Consider the following 25,830-nt stretch of genomic DNA (forward strand, 5'->3'; position numbering starts at 1 on the left):
AGAAAAAATCGTATTTTTCTAATTTTCTTGGAGACCTACACATCATTTTCTACTGTTTGAAATGTTTTAAGAAAAAAATTGAATAAAAAATAATGACATGTTTAAGCTTGTAATGTAGCTAAGTAGGCAAGTTAGTTGCCTTCTGAGCTGATATTCGTGAGTTTGTTTCCAAGAGTAAACATCAATCACAGTTGTAGCGTATATTTGTTTCAATGACTGTGCGCCATCTGCATCGTTGTTATACATATGTGAGTCGCGAATGACATGAAGTAGTCAAAACGACTATAACCGAAACAAGAAAAAAAATTCTAAAATGAGCGGACCTTAAAATACAAATTTTTTAAGCTAGTTTAAAGATTTCAACAGACTAAATGACTAGCTCTATCAAATTGGGTACAATCTTCAAAATAAAAAAAAAAAACCTTTTCGATTTTAGAAAAAAATGCAAAATGTTTTGGCATGTGGGTATAATTCGAGACATGTTCGACCCCAAATTCACGGTTTTTGTGGAGTAATGTCCGAATATTACTCGGGATGTGATATTAAGATAGTTATCTAGTGCAAAATTTCTGGATCAAAAATGAATTTAAAGAATTATTTACATAGCAAAAATGTCTGAATCCTTAAAATCACTGAAATACACTATTCGAATGACGGAAAAAGCACGACTTTAGTCACGTTTCTCCGTTTTGTGACTGTCGAAGCTCTACACACTTCGAATGAAGGAAGGAACAAGGAAGGACCTTGAAAGCAAAAAAAAAAGCCCTTGATATTACATATAGAACGCGATTTCGTAATGTAAATTTACACAATCAAAAATAATTCAGCCATTATTTACACTCAAATTGAATACAGCATGCTTCTAGACCAAGTTTAGGTATCATAGCTTAAAAAAATTTTACAAAACGATCGGTGTTGCTTGGGTTATATATGATGTAAAATTCCGTCATATGCTTCGATTGGTTTGCATCATATGTGATCTAATTTTTCAGGTATCTTTGGTCATACGAAATCCATATCAGCACTGAATTAGAAATTTCTTAAAATTACCTCAAATGGAATGCTATAAGAACATTGAATTTGAATTCAATTTATTACACGCACAACTTATGAATCAATTGATACCATTGGTTTCGGGAAGTCTTCGAGAAGCTGTGGCTGTGGTAGAGATCCTGGCCTTAGTTGCGGTACATCTATGTGCAAGTTTTGAATGGAAGAGTGTGAAAGTCATTTTAAAAAATATATAAATATGCAGACTAAAAAATTTGTGTATTATTTTAATAAAAGGAAGAATATTTGTCACGAAATGATGGTAGGGTAAAATACTTAGCTTTTGACATTTTTTTCTGGGTTGTCACGACATCGTAACCGATGCATCAGCTTTCAGTAATTTATTTTAAAATTTTATGTTCTGATTTAATAATTAATAATCATATTAATAATATTGAACGAACATTTTTCTTAATTTTAACTCTTTTCGTGGATTGTAGGTGTTTAAATTTCGGTATTATAACCTTTTCAAGAACCGTTTTCAAAGATCTAGTTTCCGACAATAAGTTTCAATTTTCGACACTGAAAGGATTAGTTTTCGACAGATATCTAAATTTATTTTTTTTCAACGAACACACACATATAGGTTCTCAGTAAAACTTTATGTTTCTTTGAAGATATCTTCTAATTATTTACTCGACCTAAGCATACATCTATCGAGGATATGAAGACAAGCATCTTGTAAACGCTAAAGTTTTTAAAAGCCGCCGCCCGTGGCGTAGAGGATAGCCTTCAAGTCTTCTAAGCCAGGGGCATGAGATCGAATCCTGATCACGGCATACATAGTACACTTTCTGTGGGTTGGTGGTTTTAGCATTCGTAAGATGCTAGCCATCATATCTTCGAAAGATGTACGCTTAGAGTTAAGAAAAATGAATCTCTTCGAGAAAACATTAAGTTTCATTGAGATCATGTATGTGATTGTGTTCGTTCGTTTTTTTTTAAGCCACCAGTCCACAGAAAGAGCACTTTGTATGTCAACTCACTTGTGATGTGATTTTTCAGATATTTTTCGTAATGTGTACATCAAAACAAACAACAGCGAAGTTTTTAAACATTTGCATATGACTTGAACGCTGCTGATGTACTTTGATGAAATGTTGAAATTTGTAGTGTTTTTCATTGGATTCACAAGGAAAAACCAGGAGAGTGTGATAACAAAATTTGATTTTCATTTTAACATCATTGCACTAGTCAAAAGTGTATCCTGATCGAATCCTTTTTCCCACCTCCACCAACCAATTTATTTGCTAGGATTAAGAGGTAACCGCAATCCTAAAGTACACATTTTTTTTTCATCAACTCCTCTCTCTTAAAATCAATTCATGGACTACTAGGACGTAGTCGGCGCCGTTATCGACGTTCAAAGAGAGAGCATCAATATTAGACATTGTAAATGTGCTGTCAATCCCAGACACCAACCATTGGCGATTTAAACTCGTTCTATTGAGCCACGCCTGCGATAATGGAATTCGAAATCTTGGAAACATGATTCAATTAAGTTTGATTACGATTTTTTGGAGATGCATTTCGGGTTCAATCAGTCCTGGTGGATGTGAATAGTCAATCAAGCAAAGCTAATTTGGGATGATTTTCTCTTGGCATTTTTCGATTTTTTTTTTTTTGTTTAGATTATAGTCGTTGCCAACTGCTATAAAACTCTATCACCAGCCCTATTTTTCGAATGATTTTGTATAGATTTTTCCGAATACTGCTCGAATTTTGAATAAGAAAATTTGAAATCTTATGCTCAGTTTTTGCAGGATAAAAAAAAAATAAATCCCCGATTTGCTCCGGGCTGATTTTTTCCATGCTAGAAAAATTCTGGAAAGCTTATTGAAACAGCATTTTTGCACGTTCCTAAATTAACTTTTCAACATCAAATACGATCTCGACTGAAGAAAAGAGATTTCCATGTTAAGATATTGATTCCAATCTCCTTTGCACAGAGCAGCCCATCGGTCTGCTCTAAAATGGAAGAAACCAAAGTGTCGTCATTTACCAATTGACCTACGCATGAACTGCGTGGACCCCTGACTTTGGAATGGATAAAGAGCTTAAAATCGCTGATCAGATCTAATGTTCCGTCTAACGACGATCGTCTTAGGCGTGCAAATTCGCCAGCAGGCACTGACCGTTCCCTTAATTAATTAACCAGTTTAAAACTCTTTAAGTCAATTGAAGAGTTCAGGGAATTGCAGCATGCCATCCGTGACATCTCGCCGTAGTAGGGTTTGGTAGTAAAATAAACAAAACGGGCAGCCAAGCCGTTGTCGTTTTTATGAATGAAACGAAGTGACCACGCCTGTTCCAACGAATCATCGTCGTCGTCACGCTGGTGGATAAACGGGTGCCATACCTATAGCTATATTGTTTCGATTCTATTCAAGTTTATTCACCTGTTCCATTGAATTCACGAATACAATCAGGTTTATTGGTATTGTTATTAGCCGTTGTATCGGTTTATTCTTATATTGGTGCACTAGAACTGGTCCACAAGCCACATTCGTCATTGTTGAGAGTGATTTTGATTGCGTGATCGTGAACATTAAAGTGTCACTTTTGGAGCTCTAGACTAGGTATTCAGATTTCTGTCCAACCGACGCACGTTAGGTAACGGTTGTTGTGATAGTTTGCCTCTGAACTTGCTTGTCTGTCTTTTCCTCGAAATCATGCATTAGTCATCACTGTCGGTTGCCGTCTGTCGGCTTTTGATAATGACGTAGATGTCCCATCGACGGAAAATGACTCATCCACTACGTGTCTGAATGATTATTGGATTACAATTCCGAGCTATAGAAAATGTAGCACATAGTTGGAGAAATTATTGAATTAAATAAAGTTTACATGCACATTTCATGCTCTTCTCTCCTGGATGTTGCAATTTAAAAAAAACCTTGATTCTAAATGTCAATTTTGATTAACCGATTGAATTCAGAATAATAAATAAAATTTAAAAAAAAAATTTTTTTCAACCTATCAATTCAAATTTCAAGCTTAGATTTGCTCTAAGAAGTTTCAACGACAAAACTTGAACATGAATTTCGAATTCGGTGTCAATAATCAATTTGTGATATAATACCTGAATATCAAATCAGGGCTTATGATATGTATAGCTCAGTTGGCAAGTCTTTGAGTTCGAGCCGAAAAGTAAACAACGAACACAGTTGTACCGAATAAGTTTTATTGTCCGTCAGCTGCTTTGTTGAAATAAGTCGCGAACGACAATAAGGTGGCTATAAACGAAACAAAAAAGTTAAGGCTTAAAGTTAAGGGTTGTAATCTAGCTACAACCGCTAAACGTAGAATTACGCAAATTTTTACTTGTTAATGTATGGCTTGTATAGAAAAAGAAAATTTATGGTGTACTCTCGTAATAATCAACGTGTGACAGTGTCAAAATGGCAATATGAAACTATGACAAATTTCAACAGAATTTAGCCATCTAACTAACATAATCTAATCATTAGACATAATCTGATCATGCATTATAATCAGTCCATGTGACATAATCGAGCCATGCAACATAATGAGACCATGTAACATAATCCAATCATGTGACATTATTCGACCATGCAACATTATCAGATCATGTGACATAATCTGACAATGTTACATAATCCGGCCATGTGACATAATCCAACTTTGTGACATAATCCAACTTTGTGACATAATCCAACTAAGTGACATAAACTATACAACATAATCAGACCATGTGACAAAATCAGACCATGCCACACATTCGACAATGTGACATAATCCGATCATGCAACATAAAAGACAATGCAACATAATCGACCATGTGTCATAATCTGACCATGCACCATAATCGGACCATTTGACATAATCTACATGCACATCGACCATGTGAAATAATCTGACGATGCAACATAATCGACCATGTGACATAATCCGACCATGTGACATAATCCGATCCTGCAACATAATCGACCATGTAAAATAAACCGACCATGCAACACAATCGACCATATGACATAATCTGACCATATGACATAAACTACCATGAGGCATAATCCGACCATGCAACATAATCGACTATGCAACATCATCCGGCCACTAGGGCCCAGCTACACTGACGTCCTCCGTCACTAGATGCATTCGCTGCTGGTTGTCTACGCTGCTGACCTTCTTCCATGTTTTCATTTTTTTTCTCTTTTTTTTATTTTGGTTTGGTGATGACGTCATAATCCTTTAGATGTGATGTCCGTTAATGAGGCTATTTTCGTGACGCGAGATTCGTTTGCAAATTTAATTTTGCCCCCTATAGTGTTGCCGTAAGACGTAATTCTACGTCAAAAAAATAAAAATTAAAAAATTTAAAATGTTTTTGAAGACTTATTCTATTAAAACTTGAACGAAACTTTTAAAAATTTCTAATAAATTTCCCCAAAAAGTCTGACCTATTTAACTGACATGCAAATTTGTTTTGGCTATAACTTTGTTATCTTACAAGTAATTGCAGATCTATTGGACTTATTTGATAGCTTATAAATTGCACCTTATTTCAAGAGCAACTTGTCGTGATTACACGTTTATAAGAATCTAAATTTAGAGATCTACTTAGACACGTCTGTCGCTCAGAACAATCGATCAATGACTTAATCTTCGTTTGTTTGTTCTACTTATGTTGCGAAAATAACAAACGTTACCGTAGAAATTTATTCTATTTTATTTAACTTCAGTGTTGCCGAATACAACTATTATTTTATATGAATTGTATTTATTTTCTGAAAATCCTTCATCCCATCTGTTTATTCCTTCTCATCCTACTCTCAACTGAAACTTTTAACTTATCGACTTTTATTTTTTTTCACTGAAATGTCAAATCAATACAATCAGAAGCAGCAGCCTTAAAAATCTGCGCTTTCTCAGCGAATATGCCTTTTTTCAACGCTAAAGCATGGATCACTACAAATCTGGACGCACTATTTATTTTACCATAGTGCTCCTAGTTGTCGGATCTATAATGTTTTGGCAGCACTTTGTAGAGGAATGTTTCTTCTACCAGAGCTTTCATTACGATTCGTTTTGTTTCAAAAAAGTTACACGTGATGGAAGCCGCGAGATGAAAATAAATTTTGAACACCCACGTCAAAAACCCGACGTGGTCGGGTTCAAAGATCGCGAAATCGTTAAAAATGGTCAAATAAACCGTGTGTAGCGTTCTCAAACGTTTCCGTGAGATGCGTACTATAGATCGGCAGGTTCATACCAAGCGTCATAGTGGAATTAAGGATCGGAAACTGCATTTGAAGGTGTTGAGAACGATCAAGGAAAACACAGGGTAGTCGGACTATGACATTGCCAAGAAATTCAACGCCGACCGGTGCACCGTCAGCAGAATTCGTCTACGCGAAGGAATACGATCCTATCGGACCAGTAAGCAACCAAACCGGACATTGAAGCAGAATTTAGTAGCCAAAGGACGTGCCCGCAAGTTATACAAGAAGATTCCAACGAAGTTCGACGGATGCATCCTCATGGATGACGAAACGTACGTGAAGATGGATTTTGGGCAGCTTTCTGGCCAAAAATTATGTAAAGCCACTGCAGTGGTGCATTGCACTGGTCATGGTGATGTCCCCGGCAACTTCAAATTCGTTTTTGCTGATAAGTTTGCAAGAAAATGTTTGATCTGGCAAGGTATTTGCAGCTGCGGACGAAAAATTCCGGTTTTTGTGAAAAACAAGACCATGGACTCCGAAATTTACAAGGAGGATTGCCTGAAAAACTTTTTTTTTCGTACATTAGATCTCACAAAGGACTAGTTAAGTTTTCGCCAGATTTGGCAAGCTGCCACTACAGCTAGGAGGTTCTACAGTGGTATTGGGCCAACGGGTGGATTTTGTCGAAAAGAACATCAACCCACCCAACTGCCCTCAATTCCGCTCTATCGAAAAATTTTGGGCAATTGTCAAGCAGAAGATGAAGAAGAATGGTAGGACGACTCGGGAAGCAACAGAGATGAAGAGATTGTGGAACAAAATGGCCGCTGAGATCAGCGAATAGGGTGTTCAAACTATAATGAGTGATACTCAAACAAAAGTTCGAAAATTCATCAAAACAACATCGGAATAATTTTTTTATTATTTTTCCTTTAAAGTGCAATGAAAACCCTACATTTAAAGTACAAAACATTTTTATTTCGTTTATATAGCTCCGAGATAGACCCGTTTTAATGCGTCCAGATTTGTAGTGATCCATGCTTTAGGCTATATCAAAACAAACAATCAGCAGCAGCAACCTTAATTATCTGCACTTTCTAAGCTCATCCGTTGTTTTTTACCGGAGGGCCAAATCAAAATAGCAGCAGCAGCCTTAAAAATCTGCGCTTTCTAAGCCAATCCGTTATTTTCACCGGAAGGCTTGCGCTTCCTCAGCCAATCCGTAAGGTCAAATCTAAGCAAACAATCAGCAGCAGAAGCAACCTTAAATATCTGCGCTTTCTAAGCCAAACAGTCTTTTTCCACCGGAAGATCAAATCAAAACAATCAGCAGCAGCATTAAAAACCTGCGCTCCCTGTTCCAAACAGTCTTTTTACCGGAACAAAGTGGTTCAAATTAAAAAAAACTTGGAAACAATTAATAAAAAGCTTATTTGTTATAGATAGTTTGCGGAGAGTTGAAAAAAAATTAAAAATTGAAATTTCTTCAAAGTTTGATACTTTTTCTATAATTGCAAAAATGGGGTTTGGGTTTTATATTGGAAATTTGAATATTAATCGATTATATATGAATATTTTTGTAAAAATTAAGTATGAGCTCCGAAATTCCTCTAGGTTCATTGTATGAATATTGAAATTGATGTTTTTTGGTGAATTTTCATATATTCCGAAGCAAACATTGCTTGATTTTCTCTGTATAAATGCTTTAAAATTTTCATTTTCGAGCCATACAGCGTTCCACTTAAAGCTATCGTATGCAAAATATAGCAAAAACTAGTAGCTGATTTTTATATATATTTAAATTGAGGCTTTCACCTATCAAACGATATATAATTTAACATGGCGATCGGCAGTGCAAGCTATATTTTTATTTACAAAAAATAAACAGAGAAAATCTAACTTTTTTTCACATCAAATTTTGAGATCTCAACTAAGTGAAATTTTATTAGTTTATGATATTGAGGATGCTTTTCATCTCAAAATTGTAAAATAGATTATAATATATCACTTCGGTAAAGACATTTACGAATTTTCAAAGACATAGATGTCTTTTTCAATTGTTGGAGTAAAGAATAAAAAATCCTATTTATTATTTCTGTGTTTCAGTTGTCATTCTTGTTTGTTCCATGGAAGGTGTATAAAAAGTTCTAGAAAATATCTAAATACATCATACCATTCCTTGAATATTGGAGATTCGAATCCTACAAAATGGTTGTCGCTGACTTGAAAAATGGACTTTTATCCAGCTTTTTGAGGATTTGAACAACTGTGCGGAAGGCCGAATCAAAAACTTTTTTTTTTTCAAAATTACAGCCTTAAAAATCTGTGCTCTTTAAGCAAATCCGTCTTACAACCGGAGGTCAAATTAGAAACAATTTTTTCACCAATACTAATGTTATGAAATCACTTGGTACCTACATCTTTGTACCTGGAAATAATCACATTTTTGTAGGTGTTGGAAAGAATTAGAGAATCATAAGGTATCAAAGAAAGAAAAAACATAAGCCGTAAAGCGGAGATTGAAGGTTCAAGTCCTGCCGTTGAGCCGTTGTATCTTTTTGGAAAAATTCATTATATTTTCGGCTTAAAATTCGGCTTATGTTCTTTCGTTTTGTTGATACCTCATGTTTCTCTAATTTTTTTCAACACCTACGAAAATGAAATTTTTCACCTTCAAAATCTGCGCTCTCTGTGCTTATTCTACCAACTACGCCATTGTCGTGATTCCACGTTTATTACGAATCTCAATTCAGATATTCACTCTGACACGTCTGTCGCTCACAAGAATCGATCAATGACTGATTTTGTTTTGCCTAGTGTTGAGAAAATAACAAACGTTGCGAAAGTAATTTATTTTATTTTATTTAACTTCAGTGTTGCCGAATACAACCATTATTTTATTTTACTTGTATCAAATTTTATTTTTTTTTTAATATCCTTCATCCCATCTCTACATTCCTTCTTACCTACATTCTCAACTGATTTTTTTTACTTATCGACTTTTGTTTTTTTTTCTACGGAAGGATCAAATCAAAACAATTATTATGTGTATAGCACCAAACCGAATAGCGACAGTAGGACTAGCGACGCTTTTTTACTAGCGAGATTTCTGTCATTCGCAGGTTTGTTTTGCTTTTTTCAGTCCAGTAGGCGATTTCGATGTAGTACTCGAACATTGTTTATGTTATTTACTGTACATTTTTCTTGGCCATCAATCGCATACTCCAGGTATCCTAGGAAACTTGCTGTGCGTCGTTATTATTTTCAACGTCGCGACGTATGCGACGTGTCGCTAGTAGGCAAAGTTGCTATGATTATTAGCGCTCATATTTTGGATTTTTTCTGCATGCATAATAAAAGCCGCAGCCTTTAAAGTCTGCGTTTACCCATGTAATCCGTTTTTTCCACCGGAAGGCCAAATTATTACAAACAATCAGCAGCACCCTTAATAATCTGCGCTTCCTGAGCCAATCCGTCTATTTCCACCGCAAGGCCTAATCAAAACAAACAACAGCAGCAGCCTTAAAAATCTGCGCTTCCTATGCCAATTCGTTTTTTTTTTCAACCGAAAGGTCAAATAAAAACAAACAAACAGCAGCAGCAGCAGCAGCCACAAAAATCAGCGCTTCTAAAGCCAATCCGTCTTTTTTCACCGGAAGGTTAAATCAAAACTAACAATCAGCAGTAGCCTTAAAAATGCGCTGTCTAAGCCAATCCGTCTTTTTCCACCGGAAGGTCAAATCAAAACAATCAGCAGCAGCCTTTAAAATCTGCGCTTCCTGTGCCAAATCGTCTTTCTACCGGAAGGTCGAATCAAAAATATTTTTTTTCATAGCAGCAGCCTTAAAAATACTTACAACAACACCCTCCCCCCCCCCCCCCTTCCCCACAAACAAACGCCGAGTTAGAAACAAATTTTTCATAGCAGCAGACTTAAAAATCTGCGCTCTCTCTGCTAATTCTACCAACCACGCCCTTGTTGTGATTCCTGGTTTACTACGAATCTCAATTCAGATATTCACGTCTTTAGCTCACAAGAATCGATCTATGACTGATTTTGTTTTGTTTGTTTTGGTCAAAATTATAAACGTTGTCATGAAAATTTATTTCATTTTATTTAACTTCAGCGTTGCCGAATAAAACAATTTTTTTTTCTTGTATCAAATTTTATTTAAGTCGTAAGTCATATAAAATAAACATATGCATTAAGTCAAAAACATACGTAGAAGGTTTTGCTCATGATCTTTCGAAAGAAATCAAAAGAGATGCAATAAGATGGCTGAGATATGGCCGATCGAAATCTTCATGTTTTTAAAGGGGTGATTCCAAACTTATGGCAGGCAGTGAAAAAATTGAAATTTTGTCAGTAAAGTGTACATTGTTAAAGTTTTTTTTTTGGTATTTATTATAGAGATTTTCATCTCTAGTTGGTCTCTTACATTGTTAGAGTTATCATATGTTTATTTGTTTATTTGGTTAGAAATCAACGGATCACATGTTGATCCCAATGATTAAACGGATACAAAACAAAATTATAAAAATTATAACTCCTGCTTAGTTGCTTAGAAATAATTATTCTGATCCTCTAATTCTCATGTGGCCCTCCGAGTCCTAGCAATAAGTTATTTCCATGAAACGGTAAGTTCTTAATCGGATATGTTGGTGAAGTGGATAGTGTAATTCGGCCTACCCATGATGAAGTATGCTGCTGGCGCAGTACTTTTTACTTGAATAAAAAAAATCTTTGGAAAACCCGGAAAATTTAAAAAAGGGTCCAATAACAGGATACTTTCTAGAATGATGTAACAATTTTTTACCCAACATTACTAAAACTTTGTTCCAATACCAAAAACCAATCAATTCAGGAGTTTTAAGTTTAACTTCGACTTTATCAGTTCAGTCATTCGGAAGATCTCAAATTGTTCCCACAAAAAGTTTAACGCTGCCATATTTCCACAATGGTTACGTACAGACATTTCTTACGAAACAAGTGTACAAACTTAGGATTTTGCACAATGATTGGTATATCAAGCATAAGCTTACAAAAAATACTTTAACGAAGAGATAGCTAAGTTTATCATTCGAAATATTATTAAAATTCCAAAACAACTAATTAAAGATAACAATGAGTTTTTCACCCTTTTATCATATATCTATGGCTAGTTGATGAGCCACCATTTATAAAAAAAAACAGACACAGTCAGTCATCGTCGATCACAGGTGTTGCTTCCGGTAACATAAATGAGTCGTCCTCCAGCCGGGAAACCTAACCACGTGCTGCATACGCAATGAGATCACCATTATGGTTCTAGTCTTGAGCTGAGCATATGACGATAGCCAGTCGGGTGATCCTAATGCGTTTCCAACGCGTGTAGAATGAAAAATTAAGCTTAACAAAAGATGGGCACAAGAAGGTCCCAAGAAGGAAAGCACTCATAAATTTTCTGGTCCTAAAAGTGGAGGTCCAAAATGAAGAAAAATGTTGATAGGTAGTGAAAGTGTGTACCTTTTACGGTTTTCGTCTTCGGGAGCTCGTTAATGGTCGATGCCCTCGATGTCCGAATGAAGGTTCAAATGTCATTCACCTTTTTTCTGAAAGAATGTTCTACTGAAGATGTGTAGGCATACGGTTGAAAAATCCAGCTGGTTCAATGGCTTCTCACCGATTTCTTCCCAAGCGAAGACTGGAAGGTTTAACTGCCTGATTGTCTAGTAAGAATGTTTTTTTATTCTTTCATGGAACATAAGCGTTGACGAAAAGTAAACAATCGTTAATTTTTGGGGCAGTGAACTGTAGGCGTAAATCGTTTAGATGGTAATTTTTTCTCTTTTCGTGAAATTTTAGCAGCCTTCAATGACTGCGAGAAAAATGAAACAGATGAGTTTGAGAGACTATTTACCAAAGGATTAAAATTGCTTACAGTTACAGTAGATCCGAAATATATTTTTAATTTTTATCATTTGTTGTAATAATGTAATTAGAATCAAACTTTTTGTCTAAATTTGTGAATTTATGATTTAACACCACATATTTTACATTTCACAAATTGTACGGAATATACGGGCCCCTGAGTAATTCGTTGATGACGGACGAGTTCCGGTCGGGTTCCAAATGACACCTTTGGAAATTTTTCGTTGACTCCGTTGCCATAATGCCAACATAATTGCATGCGGCTTCATGCATTACTGCCTTCGGAAGTTCAGGTCCAAAAAGGTATATACCCGAGGCCCCGGGGTAGAAATTGGCTCGTGCTACTTGTGCCCGGTTTGCAAAAATGTTTCGAGTGACATCAACAGGTGGAACCTAATGGCAAAAGCAAAGGAAGGGCAAAATCACCCGGGCTTCAAATTAGCCGATTTCAATCTTTTTGCGCTGATGAGTAACGAACGACCAGAATTGGCATAATTATGATCTTTAGGCTTCGGCAGATGTCTTCAAACAATTAAAGCACTTGTAGCAGCACTTTTTTTTCATATTAATATTCAAACATTTTACGATTTATATTAAGACTATGAATTGTTATTTGGGAATTCAGCAACTGAATATTTGATAGGAATTTAATGAAAAAAGATTATTATTGGTGGTTTCCGATAAACAATTGTATTTAAACCATACAATGCAACAGCCCGACGACTTAAAATTTGTATGGATAAATATTCGGGATTATTTTTCAAAACATCGTTCAGATTTCTTGGTTACTTGTAAAAAGGGTTCATGTACCAACGTTCTTTAGGGCTGCAACAAAATATAAAAAAAAAGTTGTTCAGTAATTTTGAGAACCGATATTTTAATATTGAGTCTGTCGAGAGGTTTGACATTGTGGTGAGCTAAAAAATATAAATTATATAAAAACTAAAAACAGTATCTCGACTGCAGCTGGCTGTACTGTCCTAAGTTTTCCTCTGGAAATTTTTTAAAATTTCGCTAAACACGTGCTCTAAATACCTCGTCACAAAAGTTTTCGTGAGGTATCAAGAAGACATCAGTTTTTCATTGATAGCTTGTTTTGAACTGTGCCCACAAACTCTCAACTTCAATGAAACGCCACAAAGTGCAACTTTTAAATAAAAAAGCAAAGGGTGTTCACTGGACTGTCACTTGCTTTATAGAAAGCCAGACAAGCCATTCAATTAGAGCAGTATGCATGCGGTTCAACATTTGCATGATATGAAAAAAAAATGAATCCGGTTTGATGATTACTTCCACCTAATCAATTATGCTCCAAATAAAGGCATGAAGTACAAAGACAAACCCATGAAAAAGTCATACTTTCTGAAGAAATTGAAAAAAATCAACTCAAATTGTGAAGCTCTACCAAAAGCAATAACTATTTAGTTTGAGATAAACTTTCATTTACTTTCAGAGTGGTACATGCGTAATTTTGTCGATTTGAATCCACACCGGAGTTAGAAAAATAGTTCAAACTATTTTTTCAAAGTGCATCAATTCAATACACAGGTTACCCTTTTCATTGAATCTTGTAAATAGTCGCAAGCAAATGAGCCTCGATTTACTAGACCATTGCTGACTAACTGGCACGCTTGATGGGGCTGCATCGTGAATTTGAATTTTAATTAACAAAAATTAACTCAGTAACTAGAATCTCCGGAATAAATTATGCACGCTCCATAAACACCTAATGTCCAGTGTAGGGCTAACCGGGAAACAAAACTCAATTCCCTCCGTTGTAGCTCTTATGCAACGTAGAGATGAGCCGAAAAAAGGCGAAACATTATTTTTCGTCGTTGTTTGTTGATTGGGGTCAAATAAACTCGGTCATTTGATCGGTGTAACAAACACTTCTCTTTGTAACGATAATTCTATTTGGTGCATATTGGTAGGGAGATTGATTGTCCCAGGTCCAGTTACGCAAAGCTGGGTGAAACGCACCCGAAAAAAGACGCTCCCCAACGCGTTTGAGCTTCTTCTAAGTAGTTTCGTGTTTCATTATCGCTTCCCTTCAATTAGTCTTGGCTTTGACGCGTATGACGAATAGGTCAATATGCTAAGCTAATTAGTTCAAGCGATGGCGCTTAGGTCTAGCCGGATGAAATTGGAACACGGTGACAATAAATGAAGCGTGTGGGATTGAATTAGTTTGATGGAATTAAAAACTCAATGCGTGTCACTATTCCACAGTAATTCTGCTGAATTTTATAAGGGTATCCCAATCAACCAAAAGTCACATATTTACGTAAATGAAGGCTTTGAAAGTTTAATATAGGCTGGCAAAGAGAACAATAGCCTGATTCCCTAATGTGCATTATATGTACTCGATGATGAACTTGAAAGTTGCAAAAATGTTTATATTTATGTACGTTTTAGGTACGTTTTAGGTGAGTTATTTTTCCTGAAGGTTTGGAACAAAATTATATCACCACTTCGAGTTTTACTTTCAGTTAGAACAACATCTAGACGTGTTCAGTTAACACCACGAAGGTCGGAGTTCGATTCCTAAGCCGGGGAAGTTTTTTTTTCAATAAGTTAGGCCGGAACAAATTTCAAATCTTTTTTTTTCACTCGGAGTTGGAACATCGCGAGGGGGGGGGGGCAATAAAAAATAATGTGAAAAACAAATAAATTGGAACAATTTGCACGAAAGCTTTTATGCAACAAAGTTGCATAGAATATCATTGCACAAAACCTAAAAAGCAAGTAATTTTTTATCGAAAAATTCAATAAAATCAAGAATACAAAAGATGGAATAACTTCCATCTTCCAAAATTAGGTTTTTTCGTCTTGAAATCTTTTGGATTCTTGAATATTTTTTTTCGAAATTTACATTAAATACTTCAAATTTTATTTATTTCTCCCTTCGGGTTTTTGAAAATTTCGAAGGAGGGGGGGGAGGGGGGTTGACAAAAGAAGAAATTGATGTTTGTTCCAGCCTTATTGGATTACTTGAGTGACCATTCTGATGCGATAGGTATGTTGGAAATGTAAGAAAGAAGCAATCGAGCAGCAAATTGAACATATCTCGGCAAACCGAATAATGTGAAAGAAGTAAATTGAACAAACCACTTACCTAACTTGAAAACCAGAAAAATATTCTGATGGGGTTCAGGGAGTCTATGAATATGACATAATTTAATAATGTTTTCAACACATTATTAAATAATGTCATATTGATAGACTCCATGAAAAAAGCGTAATAAATGCCGAAGGAATAAAAATCGATAAAATAAAAGATATTTTGACTGAAATTGCCTAAAAATTTATTTAAACATTACTCAACCACTCTACAGATTTTAACAATACATTTTTTTTTATTTTTGCGTTTTTGTTTGCCAATGGTTCACTAAAAGAAACTCATTTTCCAAAAAGAGTCGCCACTAAAGGGTGATACGGTCAAAATTTGGTCAAGCGAAAACGCGTGTAAATTGGTGAAATCGTTTATTTAAAAAATCAAATTAAATTTCTTTTTCAAGTTTAATTAGTATAAAATTCAGGAAAAATATTCAGTTAGGCTTCCGCTTTTCCAAATTCGAATTTCCGGGACTTACGCTTAACCCCTGCCATCAGATTTTGTACAGCCACCTTGTCCACCTTCTTTGCCGCAGAAAACCAGTTTTCCTTGAACTGCTGCTCGTCCTTAGCATTTTTTTTTGTCTTCTTTAGGTTCCGCTTGACAATAGCCCAGTATTTCTCAATTGGGCGAAGCTCTGACGTGTTGGGAGGGTTCTTGTCCTTGGGAACCACCTGCACGTTGTTGGCGGCGTACCACTCCATGGCCTTTTTACCGTAATGGCAAGATGCCAAATCCAGCCAAAACAGTACAGAACAACCGTGTTTCTTCAGGAAAGGCAGCAGACGTTTATTCAAACACAAATTCGGCTACCTTTCCCTTCCTTTTGCCGTATTAAACTCCTGTCCCGGAAGCTGTTTGAAGTCGGCTTTGACGTAGGTTTCGTCGTCCATTACCACGCAGTCAAACTTCGTCAGCATCGTCGTGTACAGCCTCCGGGATCGCGCTTTGGCCGTCGTATTTTGTTTATCATCGCAATTTGGAGTCACTACCTTCTTGTAAGTCGATAGTCCTGCTCGTTTTTTGGCTCGATGCACGGTTGTAGACGATACATCCAGCTTATTTTCGGCATCTCGGAGAGAGAGGTTAGGGTTTCGCTTGAAACTACCGGCAACTTTCTTTGTCGTCTCAGCGGCTTCCGGTTTTCGATTTCTCCCCGATCCAGACTCTAATTACATTTGTAACGGTTGATTTGGCAACTTTTAGCGATTTTGCCAGCTTTGCGTGCGAGTAGCTCGGATTTTCGCGATGCGCGAGCAAAACTTTGATACGCTGCTCTTCTTCCTTGGACGGCATTTTGACAACTGAAGAGTGAATTAAAAAATCAAAGAAGGAGCAACATTCTACACACACACACCATCAAAATGAGGGGTGTTCAGGTTTTTTAAATGCCAAATTAAAAGAAATACGTCAAGTTTATATTGACCAAATTTTGACCGTATCACCCTTTAGCGCACAGAGCTGACAAACCTCATGATCAAAGTAGCCAAGAAAATATAGAAAAATCAACAAAATTTGGCACTGTATTGCACTATGGGAGATCACGCGGACAAAAATCGGAAACAAAATTTAACTTAATTTTTAATAGAGAGTAGATATTTGGTTTAAGAAATGCTCAAATTTGAGAACTCTTCCATTTTTTAAAATAATGTAAAATTTAAATAATTGTATAAAAATATTGGTTTAAAGAAGGGACTAAAAAAAGGAAATGTTGGATCACTCTCTGATAACAAAAATAAACTTCTACGTTCAATATATTGATGTCTATAAAAAAAATATAGTGTTGTATGGCTTTGGCATCGCTAAAAATAAGATAAATCACGAAAAAAAGAAGAAAACGAGAAAAAAAAATGAAATTTTCAAACTAAATAATTTGGGACCGGCTGATTTCATTCAAGTTTTACGTGGAAATACTAACAAATTCTGGAGAGCAAAGTTCTAATCTATACATTAGGAGGTTTTTGAGAAATTGTCAGTTTTTTGGACCTACCCTCTATGAAAGATTAATATAAAACGAATAGATCAACTTTTCAGGTCATGCTATTTTGAAACTAGGCTCAATAATGATCCACCTATATAAGGCTAACTTTTCAAACGTGTTTTTTTACAAATTAGAGCTGGCTAGAAGTGTTTAAGAAATGTAAGGGCAGCCACTGAAACGATAAAGGCCTGAACTCCTCACAAATACATGTACAATTTCCCCCCTATTTTATAAAAATAAGCCACTTCCAAAATGCGATAGTGAATTGTTAACTTATGATCTTACGGTCGTAACAAAGAGAAATGACAATCGAATTGATGAAAACATTTCGAAAATAGTTTTGTCCGCTTACTTGTATAATAATCTCCCATAGTGCGTTACGTTAGTGACTATAGTTACCTTAAGAATTGATTTATTTTCATAGAAATCAAGAATGAGCGCAAAGAATAGGCATAAAAAGACAGGCTGGCAGATTTTATACATTTTAATTCAAATTGAAATTCGTTTTTTCTCAACAAAGTAAAAATAGCTATCTGATCAAGCGTTTGTATGTTTGTCCTCGTTTTAGTGAATTGAGTGCGAGTGGTGCCAAAAATTTTGTGATTATCCTACTAAGTATTACAGAAATTTTCCAGCACGTTTTCGGGCCTGGCAGTTCCGGCCGATTTTCTTGAAAAACCTGGAGAAAGGAGGAAAAAGATAGGAGGAAATCACTTGGCCGGGCAGTTTTTCATAAAATCCGGACTCGCTTCTATATTTTCCTAAACAAAATCCGGGCTATCTGGAATGCTTATTTTATTCGTTCTAAGAGCCTTCGATGTTAATAAAAATATTAAATTGATTGACAAAACTATGAAATAGTTTTATTTAAATAAAATGCCATTGCTATAAAGTTGAAGGTATAATTGGACACTTGTGTAAATAAAACATAAAACATTCGAATAGATTCATCTAGCTTAAGGTTGCCAGAATTTTTTCAGCACGTATCCGGGCCAGACAAACCGGATAATTTTTATATAAAAACCTACAAGCATTGATTTACAGTTGAATTTATCTAAAATCTAATTGATTTCATGACATTCTAACCTGATTTTGCTTCAGTACACCATCATCTGTTAAAAATAAAAAGGTTTTATATAAATACGACATTTTCTGCGCAGGAGGTCTGAAAACTGCGCAGGAGGTCCTAAAATTGATCAATTTAAAAACTGTTCAACTTATTTGCACAGCCAATGAGTTTGTTGATAGAAACCTTGTCTAAACATTTCATAAAATAATTGAAAGCTCGAGCAAGCAAAGGCTGCCATTTTTAAATACTTTTAAATGTTTCATATTATTTATTTTGAAATGGTTATATCGTTTTTAATGAAATACTAAGCTTCTTCTCATGTTTTGGTATAAGAATAGACAAAATATAATTAAAAACAATCTTCATTTCAAGCGTATTTTGATGAAAATAGATGTATAATATGCAAAAATTTCTTCATTCATACAAATTTCCGTACAAAACTGAAACGCGTGTGACAAAACTGAATGCGTTAAATCATCTCAATTTTTATACTTGTTTTTGGGGGCCCAAAAGACATCGAAAATACAGATAGGTGTAAATATTTAGTCAATTTTTACAGCCATCTTTTGGTCTTGCCCCGAGAAACGAGAAATTTTATTTAAAAAAAGCAAGTTTTATAAGATGTGATATGTATCTCAAAACCATTTTTGATTTTTTTTTTTTTTTGCTCGTTATAAAATCATTCAAACGTAAACAATAGTGATGAATAAATTATAGACAACGCTTCTGAAGATTCTTTCCGAAATCCCCCATATGATGCCTCCGATAAACTTGTGTAACAACTAAAGGCGGTAATTTTTGCTGAAACAATTTTAGGGTGTTGCATAACATTTCGGAGATATGAAATTTTTTCTCCAGCTGTGATAAGATAGAGTACTTATTCAGTTCTACAGAATAAAGTAGAACTCTATCTCTATTCATCAAACTTTATCGAAGACCTAAATACCTATCTTTTGCAATGTTTGATAACACTTTATGTTCCTGAGGAATGGTCCTATAAATATCAGTATTTTTTTTTGTATTATCTTTTCAGGGTGATATTTCATCGCAAAAATATAATTCAGCAAGAGTCATGTATGACTCTTTTAGAGCTACGAGTGGTCTATGACCGGACAGCAGTGATTTCTGAAAACTGAATAATCCCAACAGTCTGATCCAAAGCTGTTCCAATAAAATTTAGATTTTCATTACTTCAGCTTTCAGTAGAAGCAGAAGAAATGGATCTTGGTCTACGGAAGCGTTAAAAAATTCAGTAAATATGATGTTTTGTAATCAAATGACCATACCATTACTTGGCAGGCTTATTATTAATTTAAAAAAGAAATAACTCCAGTTTTTCATTGGTTTTGCAATAAATGTGAATAAATCTAGCAAAAACTAGGCTTTTTTCTAAAATTTTCGGTTAACCGAGCCGGACTGCACCTTTCATTAATTTTAACATTGAATATTCGGACAAGCCCGGATAAAACCGGGCAATCCGGCATGCTTACTTATAAGATAATCATATTTTCACTGACATCAATTTCCTACCAAATGATCTCACTAACATTCCGATTCTAGAACTAGTTCCAGTGGAATTGAAGTAGGAAGTCTTCAGGTCAATTCATCATTGCATCAGATGGTTGCCACATGTACAGATTTACCTAGAAAAAAAGTTTTGCCTAGTTTCAAAGCGTTCTCTTACTTTTTCGTGCCATTGGTGTAAACATTGAACGAGAAGCTCGTTTTGTCCGGCCATATTATCAAAAAATATCAAAATCTCAATAAAAACAAAAAGAATTTCTTCTTCTTCTTTTCCTCTTTATGGCCAGCTGTTGACAGCAAAAAAGAATTTGAATTTGTTTTATTCAAGGACTTGTTGATACCAAATTTGGCATGAAGTTATTTTTGGAGTAAGGGATGATCTGTGTGAAGTTTTGACTTAATTCAATAAACTAACAAGAGCTTCTGATCTAATTTTGTGAAAATGCATAAACTTGCATTTTCAGATAAATAACGGTTTGAAAAAAAGAGGAATTCTTATTCAATCTAAACGTGAGGCACACCTTATCAGGTAATACGTAGGGTGGTTTTGATCGAACAATAAATCAACAATATTTGGTTGAAGGGAAGACACTTACAAACTGTTTTCCGCTATATTTCATTTCTGGACCACCTGTGCAACGTCTTTCAAGCTTTTTTCGTCGTTCCGTCACATCAGGGTAGTTTCCAAGGTTTCTACACATTTTATAGTAGGTATTTAAAAATTCTAAACACTTGATGCTACAAAAAGAGAAAAGGGGTGTGTTGGATAGAGCAATTTATACGCTTTAGAATAAGAATAATTCGTGAACAGACAATTGAAAACTCAAAAAAAAACACACCCAATCCCACTGGAATAAGTCATATAAACCAGATTTAATTTATAGTAATGGATTCACCATTGACAAACCATAGTTTTTTTTCTATTTTATTTCTGATAACATTCTACATGAATATAACTTGTTTATTTTGTCCCTTTAAATTGCAATTGCCTGCGCGATACGCTTCGCCGGAATGCAACATCTGTATGATGTAGATTCCAGAACTGGGTGCACCTGACGTATCAAAAGATAAGAAATCCAAACAACTCGCTGAATACAAAGAGTTCTATTATTCAGCGCTGTTCTGCTACACCCCAATATCAACAAATATTAACAGGTGCCTCACAGGAACTGAACGCTCCAAAGTTTCATAACATATGGAACATATGAAATACGCGTTATCAGTCATCACCTAGGTCCCTACACATCAAGTTGGTGGCTTGTAGTCGGACTAAACTTATTCTCCAAGATAAGATAAGCTGAGCACGCTTTCTGTCGCTTACACACTATCGGAACATTTGATCAAGAAAGGCAAGTACGACATACGAATACGATAAACTTACCAATGCCACCAGCGATCCACGCACCGTTATCCCAACCATCGGCGCAAAGTAGATCGTGACTCCGGGTTCCACGATCAGGCGAGCCCTTCGCTCGACCTCCAAATCCGTTCGCAACGAGTATGGACTCTCGGAGGCCCGAAGAACTTTTTCCCCTAGCACAACGTCACCCGATATCTCGGTATAATGCAGGTCACCTTCCCGGGTATTAACATTTTCATACTCGTAATGTGACTCATTGCCGTCTTCGTCATCCCCATGAGATCCATGGCTGGGAATGTGATTGGTTATGATCTCCTTGCTGGTATCGGAAACTGCCGCAGCCGAGGGCGAATCTATGATATGCTCGAAGTCACGATCCGGATGATCCGGATGCTGACTGTCACTCATGAACGCTTCCTGCGATTGTACCCCACTGGCTTTGGCACCAAAAAGTACCGCCAACGTGACCAACACTGTCAACGTCGTCAGCTTCCAGCGGTTCTTCCAACAACTGAGACGCCTCTTCGGGCCGGCCATTCCCACGCCACCGGCCAGCCAAGTCGTCCGTTTCGAATTGAAATTTATATCACTTTCAACAAACGGTTTTCGATTCATACTATCTACCGACTTTGCACGTTTCGCTTGACTTCGTTTTGTTTCGTTTCGGGTTTCGAAAATAAAGAAAAGACACTTCACCGTAACTTCCGCCTACAACGGATTCCGCACTTCCCCACTAAACCACCAACCAGGTTTAACTCATGACTTAAACTTTACACTTTTTCCAATCCTGGCGGTTGCTGATTTTTTAAACCACTTAAACCAGCCTATCTTAAATTAATCACATAAACTGCAAAACTATTTCATTCGGTGGCGCTTCTTCACTTTTTTCTTGCTGTTTCACAATCTGGCACCGGAATGACGATGCCTCCAGTCGGTGGCGCGTTCCGGCGTAGACTGCCCTAGGCGTCGTCGTTCGCCACAACGCCTGTATGTAACCGAGCTTTCCACTCACGCAAGTTGTTGTACCTATGTTAGTACCTACTTCATGAGTCGTTGTTTTCACTGGCTGCCGTTGAAAGTGTCGTCGATTCTAAGAAGAGACAGGGGGCGAAAATGAATGAGATAAAACAACAGTTAGTATGGGTGCTTCAGCAGTTCAAGTGACTCGACTTCGAGCAAATGGGTGTTGCAATTGAGTAATTGAAAAAAAATAAATGACAGGAATTGTTAAAGATTTTTTTTAAAGTTTTATTGACGACACTTTACCATCCTTATGGCATTCGTGTCGAATTGTTAAAGATAAAATGTACATTTTATGTTGCACAAACTTAATATTAAAAGATTTACAAAAAGCCTCTCAGAACTATGAAAACCCAGGAATAAAAACTCCCTAACCAGACCCTGAGTGTCAATTTGACACTCCTAGCTTATAACCGCTATGTCTCTCTCGTTTTCCAACCGATTTTTACAAAATTTATTGTTTTGGAAACCTTATAATGTAACTCAAATGTGAAAAACATGTTTCAGAAAAAAAGACTGTAGATCATCTACGGAATGCTAAATAAAATCACTCAGTGTCCTAGAGAGCTGAAGTTAGAAGCTATACGTTGCACACAAGGATACATTTTTTTGAATTCATAACCATAACCATAAAATACGTAAAAACAGTGGTGTTTTCAATAAACGAACCGTCAAAATTGTTGTCACATCAGATTAATTATGAAAAAAGGATTGAAAAATTGACGTAATATGACACAATTCAAGCTAGAAAATTTCTTATTTGATTACTGCGATACCCACGTGGTTAAGGTAAAGGTTGTACGTTTTTCAAAAATTAACACTTCGTCCTTTGCTGTTCGTAACGTAGTCAATCAGAGGTGATCGATATACTTGTTGATACATTCTGAGCGTCGCTCATTGACTGATTCACAACCATTTAGCCTAGCATCATTGTCGATCATGTTTGTTATTGATAGACAATAATGAATGTTTCAAATGGAAAATTTGAAGAAATGCTAAAGCATGGATCACCCAAAATCTGGACGCATTAAAAAGAGTCTATCTCGGAGCTTTGTAAACGAAATAAAAATGTTTTGTACTCAAAATGAAGGGTATTTATTGCACCCTTATAGTAAAAATAATTAAAAAAAATATTCCGATGTTTTTTTGATGGAATTCCGAACTTTTCGTCGAGTACCATTCATCATAGATTGGACCCCTCTTCGCTGACCTCAGCGGCCATCTTGTTCCACATTCTCTTCACCTCTGTTGCATCCCGAGTCGTCTTACCATTTTTCTTCATCTTCTGCTTGAAAATTGCCCAAATTTTTTTTCGATATAGTGGAATTGAGGGCAGTTGAGTTGGTTGATGTCCTTTTCGACAAAATCCACCCCGTTGTCTCGATATCACTGTAGTACCTCTTTGCTGTAGTGGCAGCTTGCCAAATCTGGCGAAAACTTTACTGGTCCTTTGTGAGATCTAATGTACAGAAATAAACGTTTTTCAGGCACTCTTCCTTGTACATTTCGGAGTCCATGGTCTTATTTTTCACAAAAACCGGGGTTTTTCGTTCGCAGTTGCAAAAACCTTGCCAGATCAAACACTTTCTTGCAAACTTATCGGCAAAAACGAATTTGAACTTGGCGGGGACATCACCCAGACCAGTGGCTTTGTAAAAATTTTAGCCAGAAAGCCGCCCAAAATCCATCTTCACGTACGTTTCGTCATCCATGAGGATGCATCCGTCGTACTTCGTAAGAACCTTGTTGTATAACTTCCGGGCCCGTTCTTTAGCTTGTGCATTCTTCTTCAATATCCGGTTTGGTTGCTTACTGGCCCGATTTCCGTTCGTATTCCTTCGCGCACAAGAATCCTTCTGACTGTGCACCGGTTGGCGATGAATTTCTTGGCGATGTCATAGTCGGACTGCCCTGTGTTTACTCACCTTGATCGTTCTCATCACCTTCAAATGCAGTTTCCGATCCTTAGGCCCACTATTACGCTTGGTATGAACCTGCCGATCGATAGTATGCATCTCACGGAACCATTTAAGAACGCTGAACACGGACAATTTGACCATTTTTACAGATTTCGCGATTTTTGAGCCCGACCACGTCGTTTTTGACGAGGGTGTCCAAAATTAATTTTCGTCTCGCAGTTTTCATCACGTGTATCTTTTTTAGAACAAAACGAACCGTAATGGAATTTTCAACACTGATAGAGGAAACATTTCCGAACAAAGTACTGTCAAAACATTCCAGATCCGATCACTAGGAGCACTATGGTGTAATAAACAGTGCGTCCTTATTTTGGGTGATCCATTAGACTGAGTCGATTTGGGGTCATTTTTGAATTTCTCAAACCCTGGGGTCTTAAAAGCTTCGTTTTGGTCCAAAACTCATCCATGTTTTTTTGCGAAATTTTTATGTAACGTTTACATGAGTAAAATTGAACTTTTAGGTTTGTATGGGAAAATTGAATATTTTGTACTGAAAAACCAACATCATTTTTGTTTCTCCTGTGGAACCGAGGTTTTTATGCCAATTTATAATTTTCTCACAGGTAATTTTCCGCTGAACAACTTTGTAGAAGACTGTAATTCGTATCTTTTTAGACAAAAAAGTTATTAGCTCATTAACAGGTGTATGTCTTTTGGCATTGATAAACAAGAAATTGAATTGACACCACTGCTGGGTGCCTAGCGAAGTATTGCAAGACCACTTTTCATGCCATACCTCGTGAGGCACAAGCAGTGGTGTCAATTGAATTCATGGTTTATCAACTCAAAAAGACATACACCTGTTAAACAGTTAATTTTTTTTTTTGTCTAAAAAGATACGAAGTAATGATATTCAACAAAGTTGTTCAGCGGAAAATTTCCTGTAAGAAATTTATAAATTGGCACAAAAACCATAAGCAGGCTGGGTTCCACAGAAGAGACAAAAATGATGTTGATTTTTCAGTACAAAATATTCAATTTTCCCATACAAACCTAAAAGTTCAAATTTACACATGTAAACGTTACTTAAAAATTCAGCAAAAAATCATGGATGAGTTTTGGACCAAAACTAAGCTTTTAAGACCCCAGGGTTTGAGAAATTCAAAAATGACCCCAAATCGACTCAGTCTAGTAATCCATGCTTTAGGACCGCATGTTGACGAAACCTGTCGTACGGGCTGGGCACTTCATTGCGGTTAGCTAGTAGTAGATAATTGGTACCTTCTACGCAAAGCGAAAAGTAGACTATCATCTGACCCTTTATACATAGCTCAGAACTGATACATATCAGTTGTGTTGTGATTCTAGGAGGTTGAAAATCATTAAGGAAGGCAATCACTATCGAGACGCTCGATTGTTGATAGTCTGCGTCTCTACCTGCCATAGCTTGTTTTTCCATGAATTTTTAAAATAAAGGAGCGTCGTTGTCATGCATAATTGTTATACTTTGCTTGAAGAAGGAAAAATTGACTGCTTCGATTTGTTCCCTTCCGAATGTAGTCAAGCATGGCTCAGTGAAAATGATTTATTTTCAGAACATTTTATATAAGACACATTTTTGCATTTTTGAATTGTCAAAAATCGAAACACACAAAATTTTTGACGATTTGTCAAAGGTAGCTCAAACGTCAAAAA

The 25,830-nt window shown here is 36.2% G+C and overlaps 1 protein-coding gene across 5 annotated transcripts in view; it reads right to left on the bottom strand.

Moving 5' to 3' along the window:
• The window catches only part of LOC129744085 (protein bark beetle-like), an 86,568-nt gene that overhangs the window by 24,027 nt on the left and 36,711 nt on the right, over positions 1–25,830 (bottom strand). For all 5 annotated transcript variants that reach the window (XM_055736441.1, XM_055736438.1, XM_055736439.1 and 2 more), the window contains exon 2: positions 21,218–22,286. In XM_055736441.1, the coding sequence (XP_055592416.1) occupies positions 21,218–21,811 (594 nt within the window). In that variant the 5' untranslated portion in view covers positions 21,812–22,286. The remainder of the gene's footprint in view (positions 1–21,217; positions 22,287–25,830) is intronic.

This window comes from Uranotaenia lowii, chromosome 2, assembly GCF_029784155.1.
Source record: "Uranotaenia lowii strain MFRU-FL chromosome 2, ASM2978415v1, whole genome shotgun sequence".
Taxonomy (NCBI): Eukaryota; Metazoa; Arthropoda; class Insecta; order Diptera; family Culicidae; genus Uranotaenia; species Uranotaenia lowii.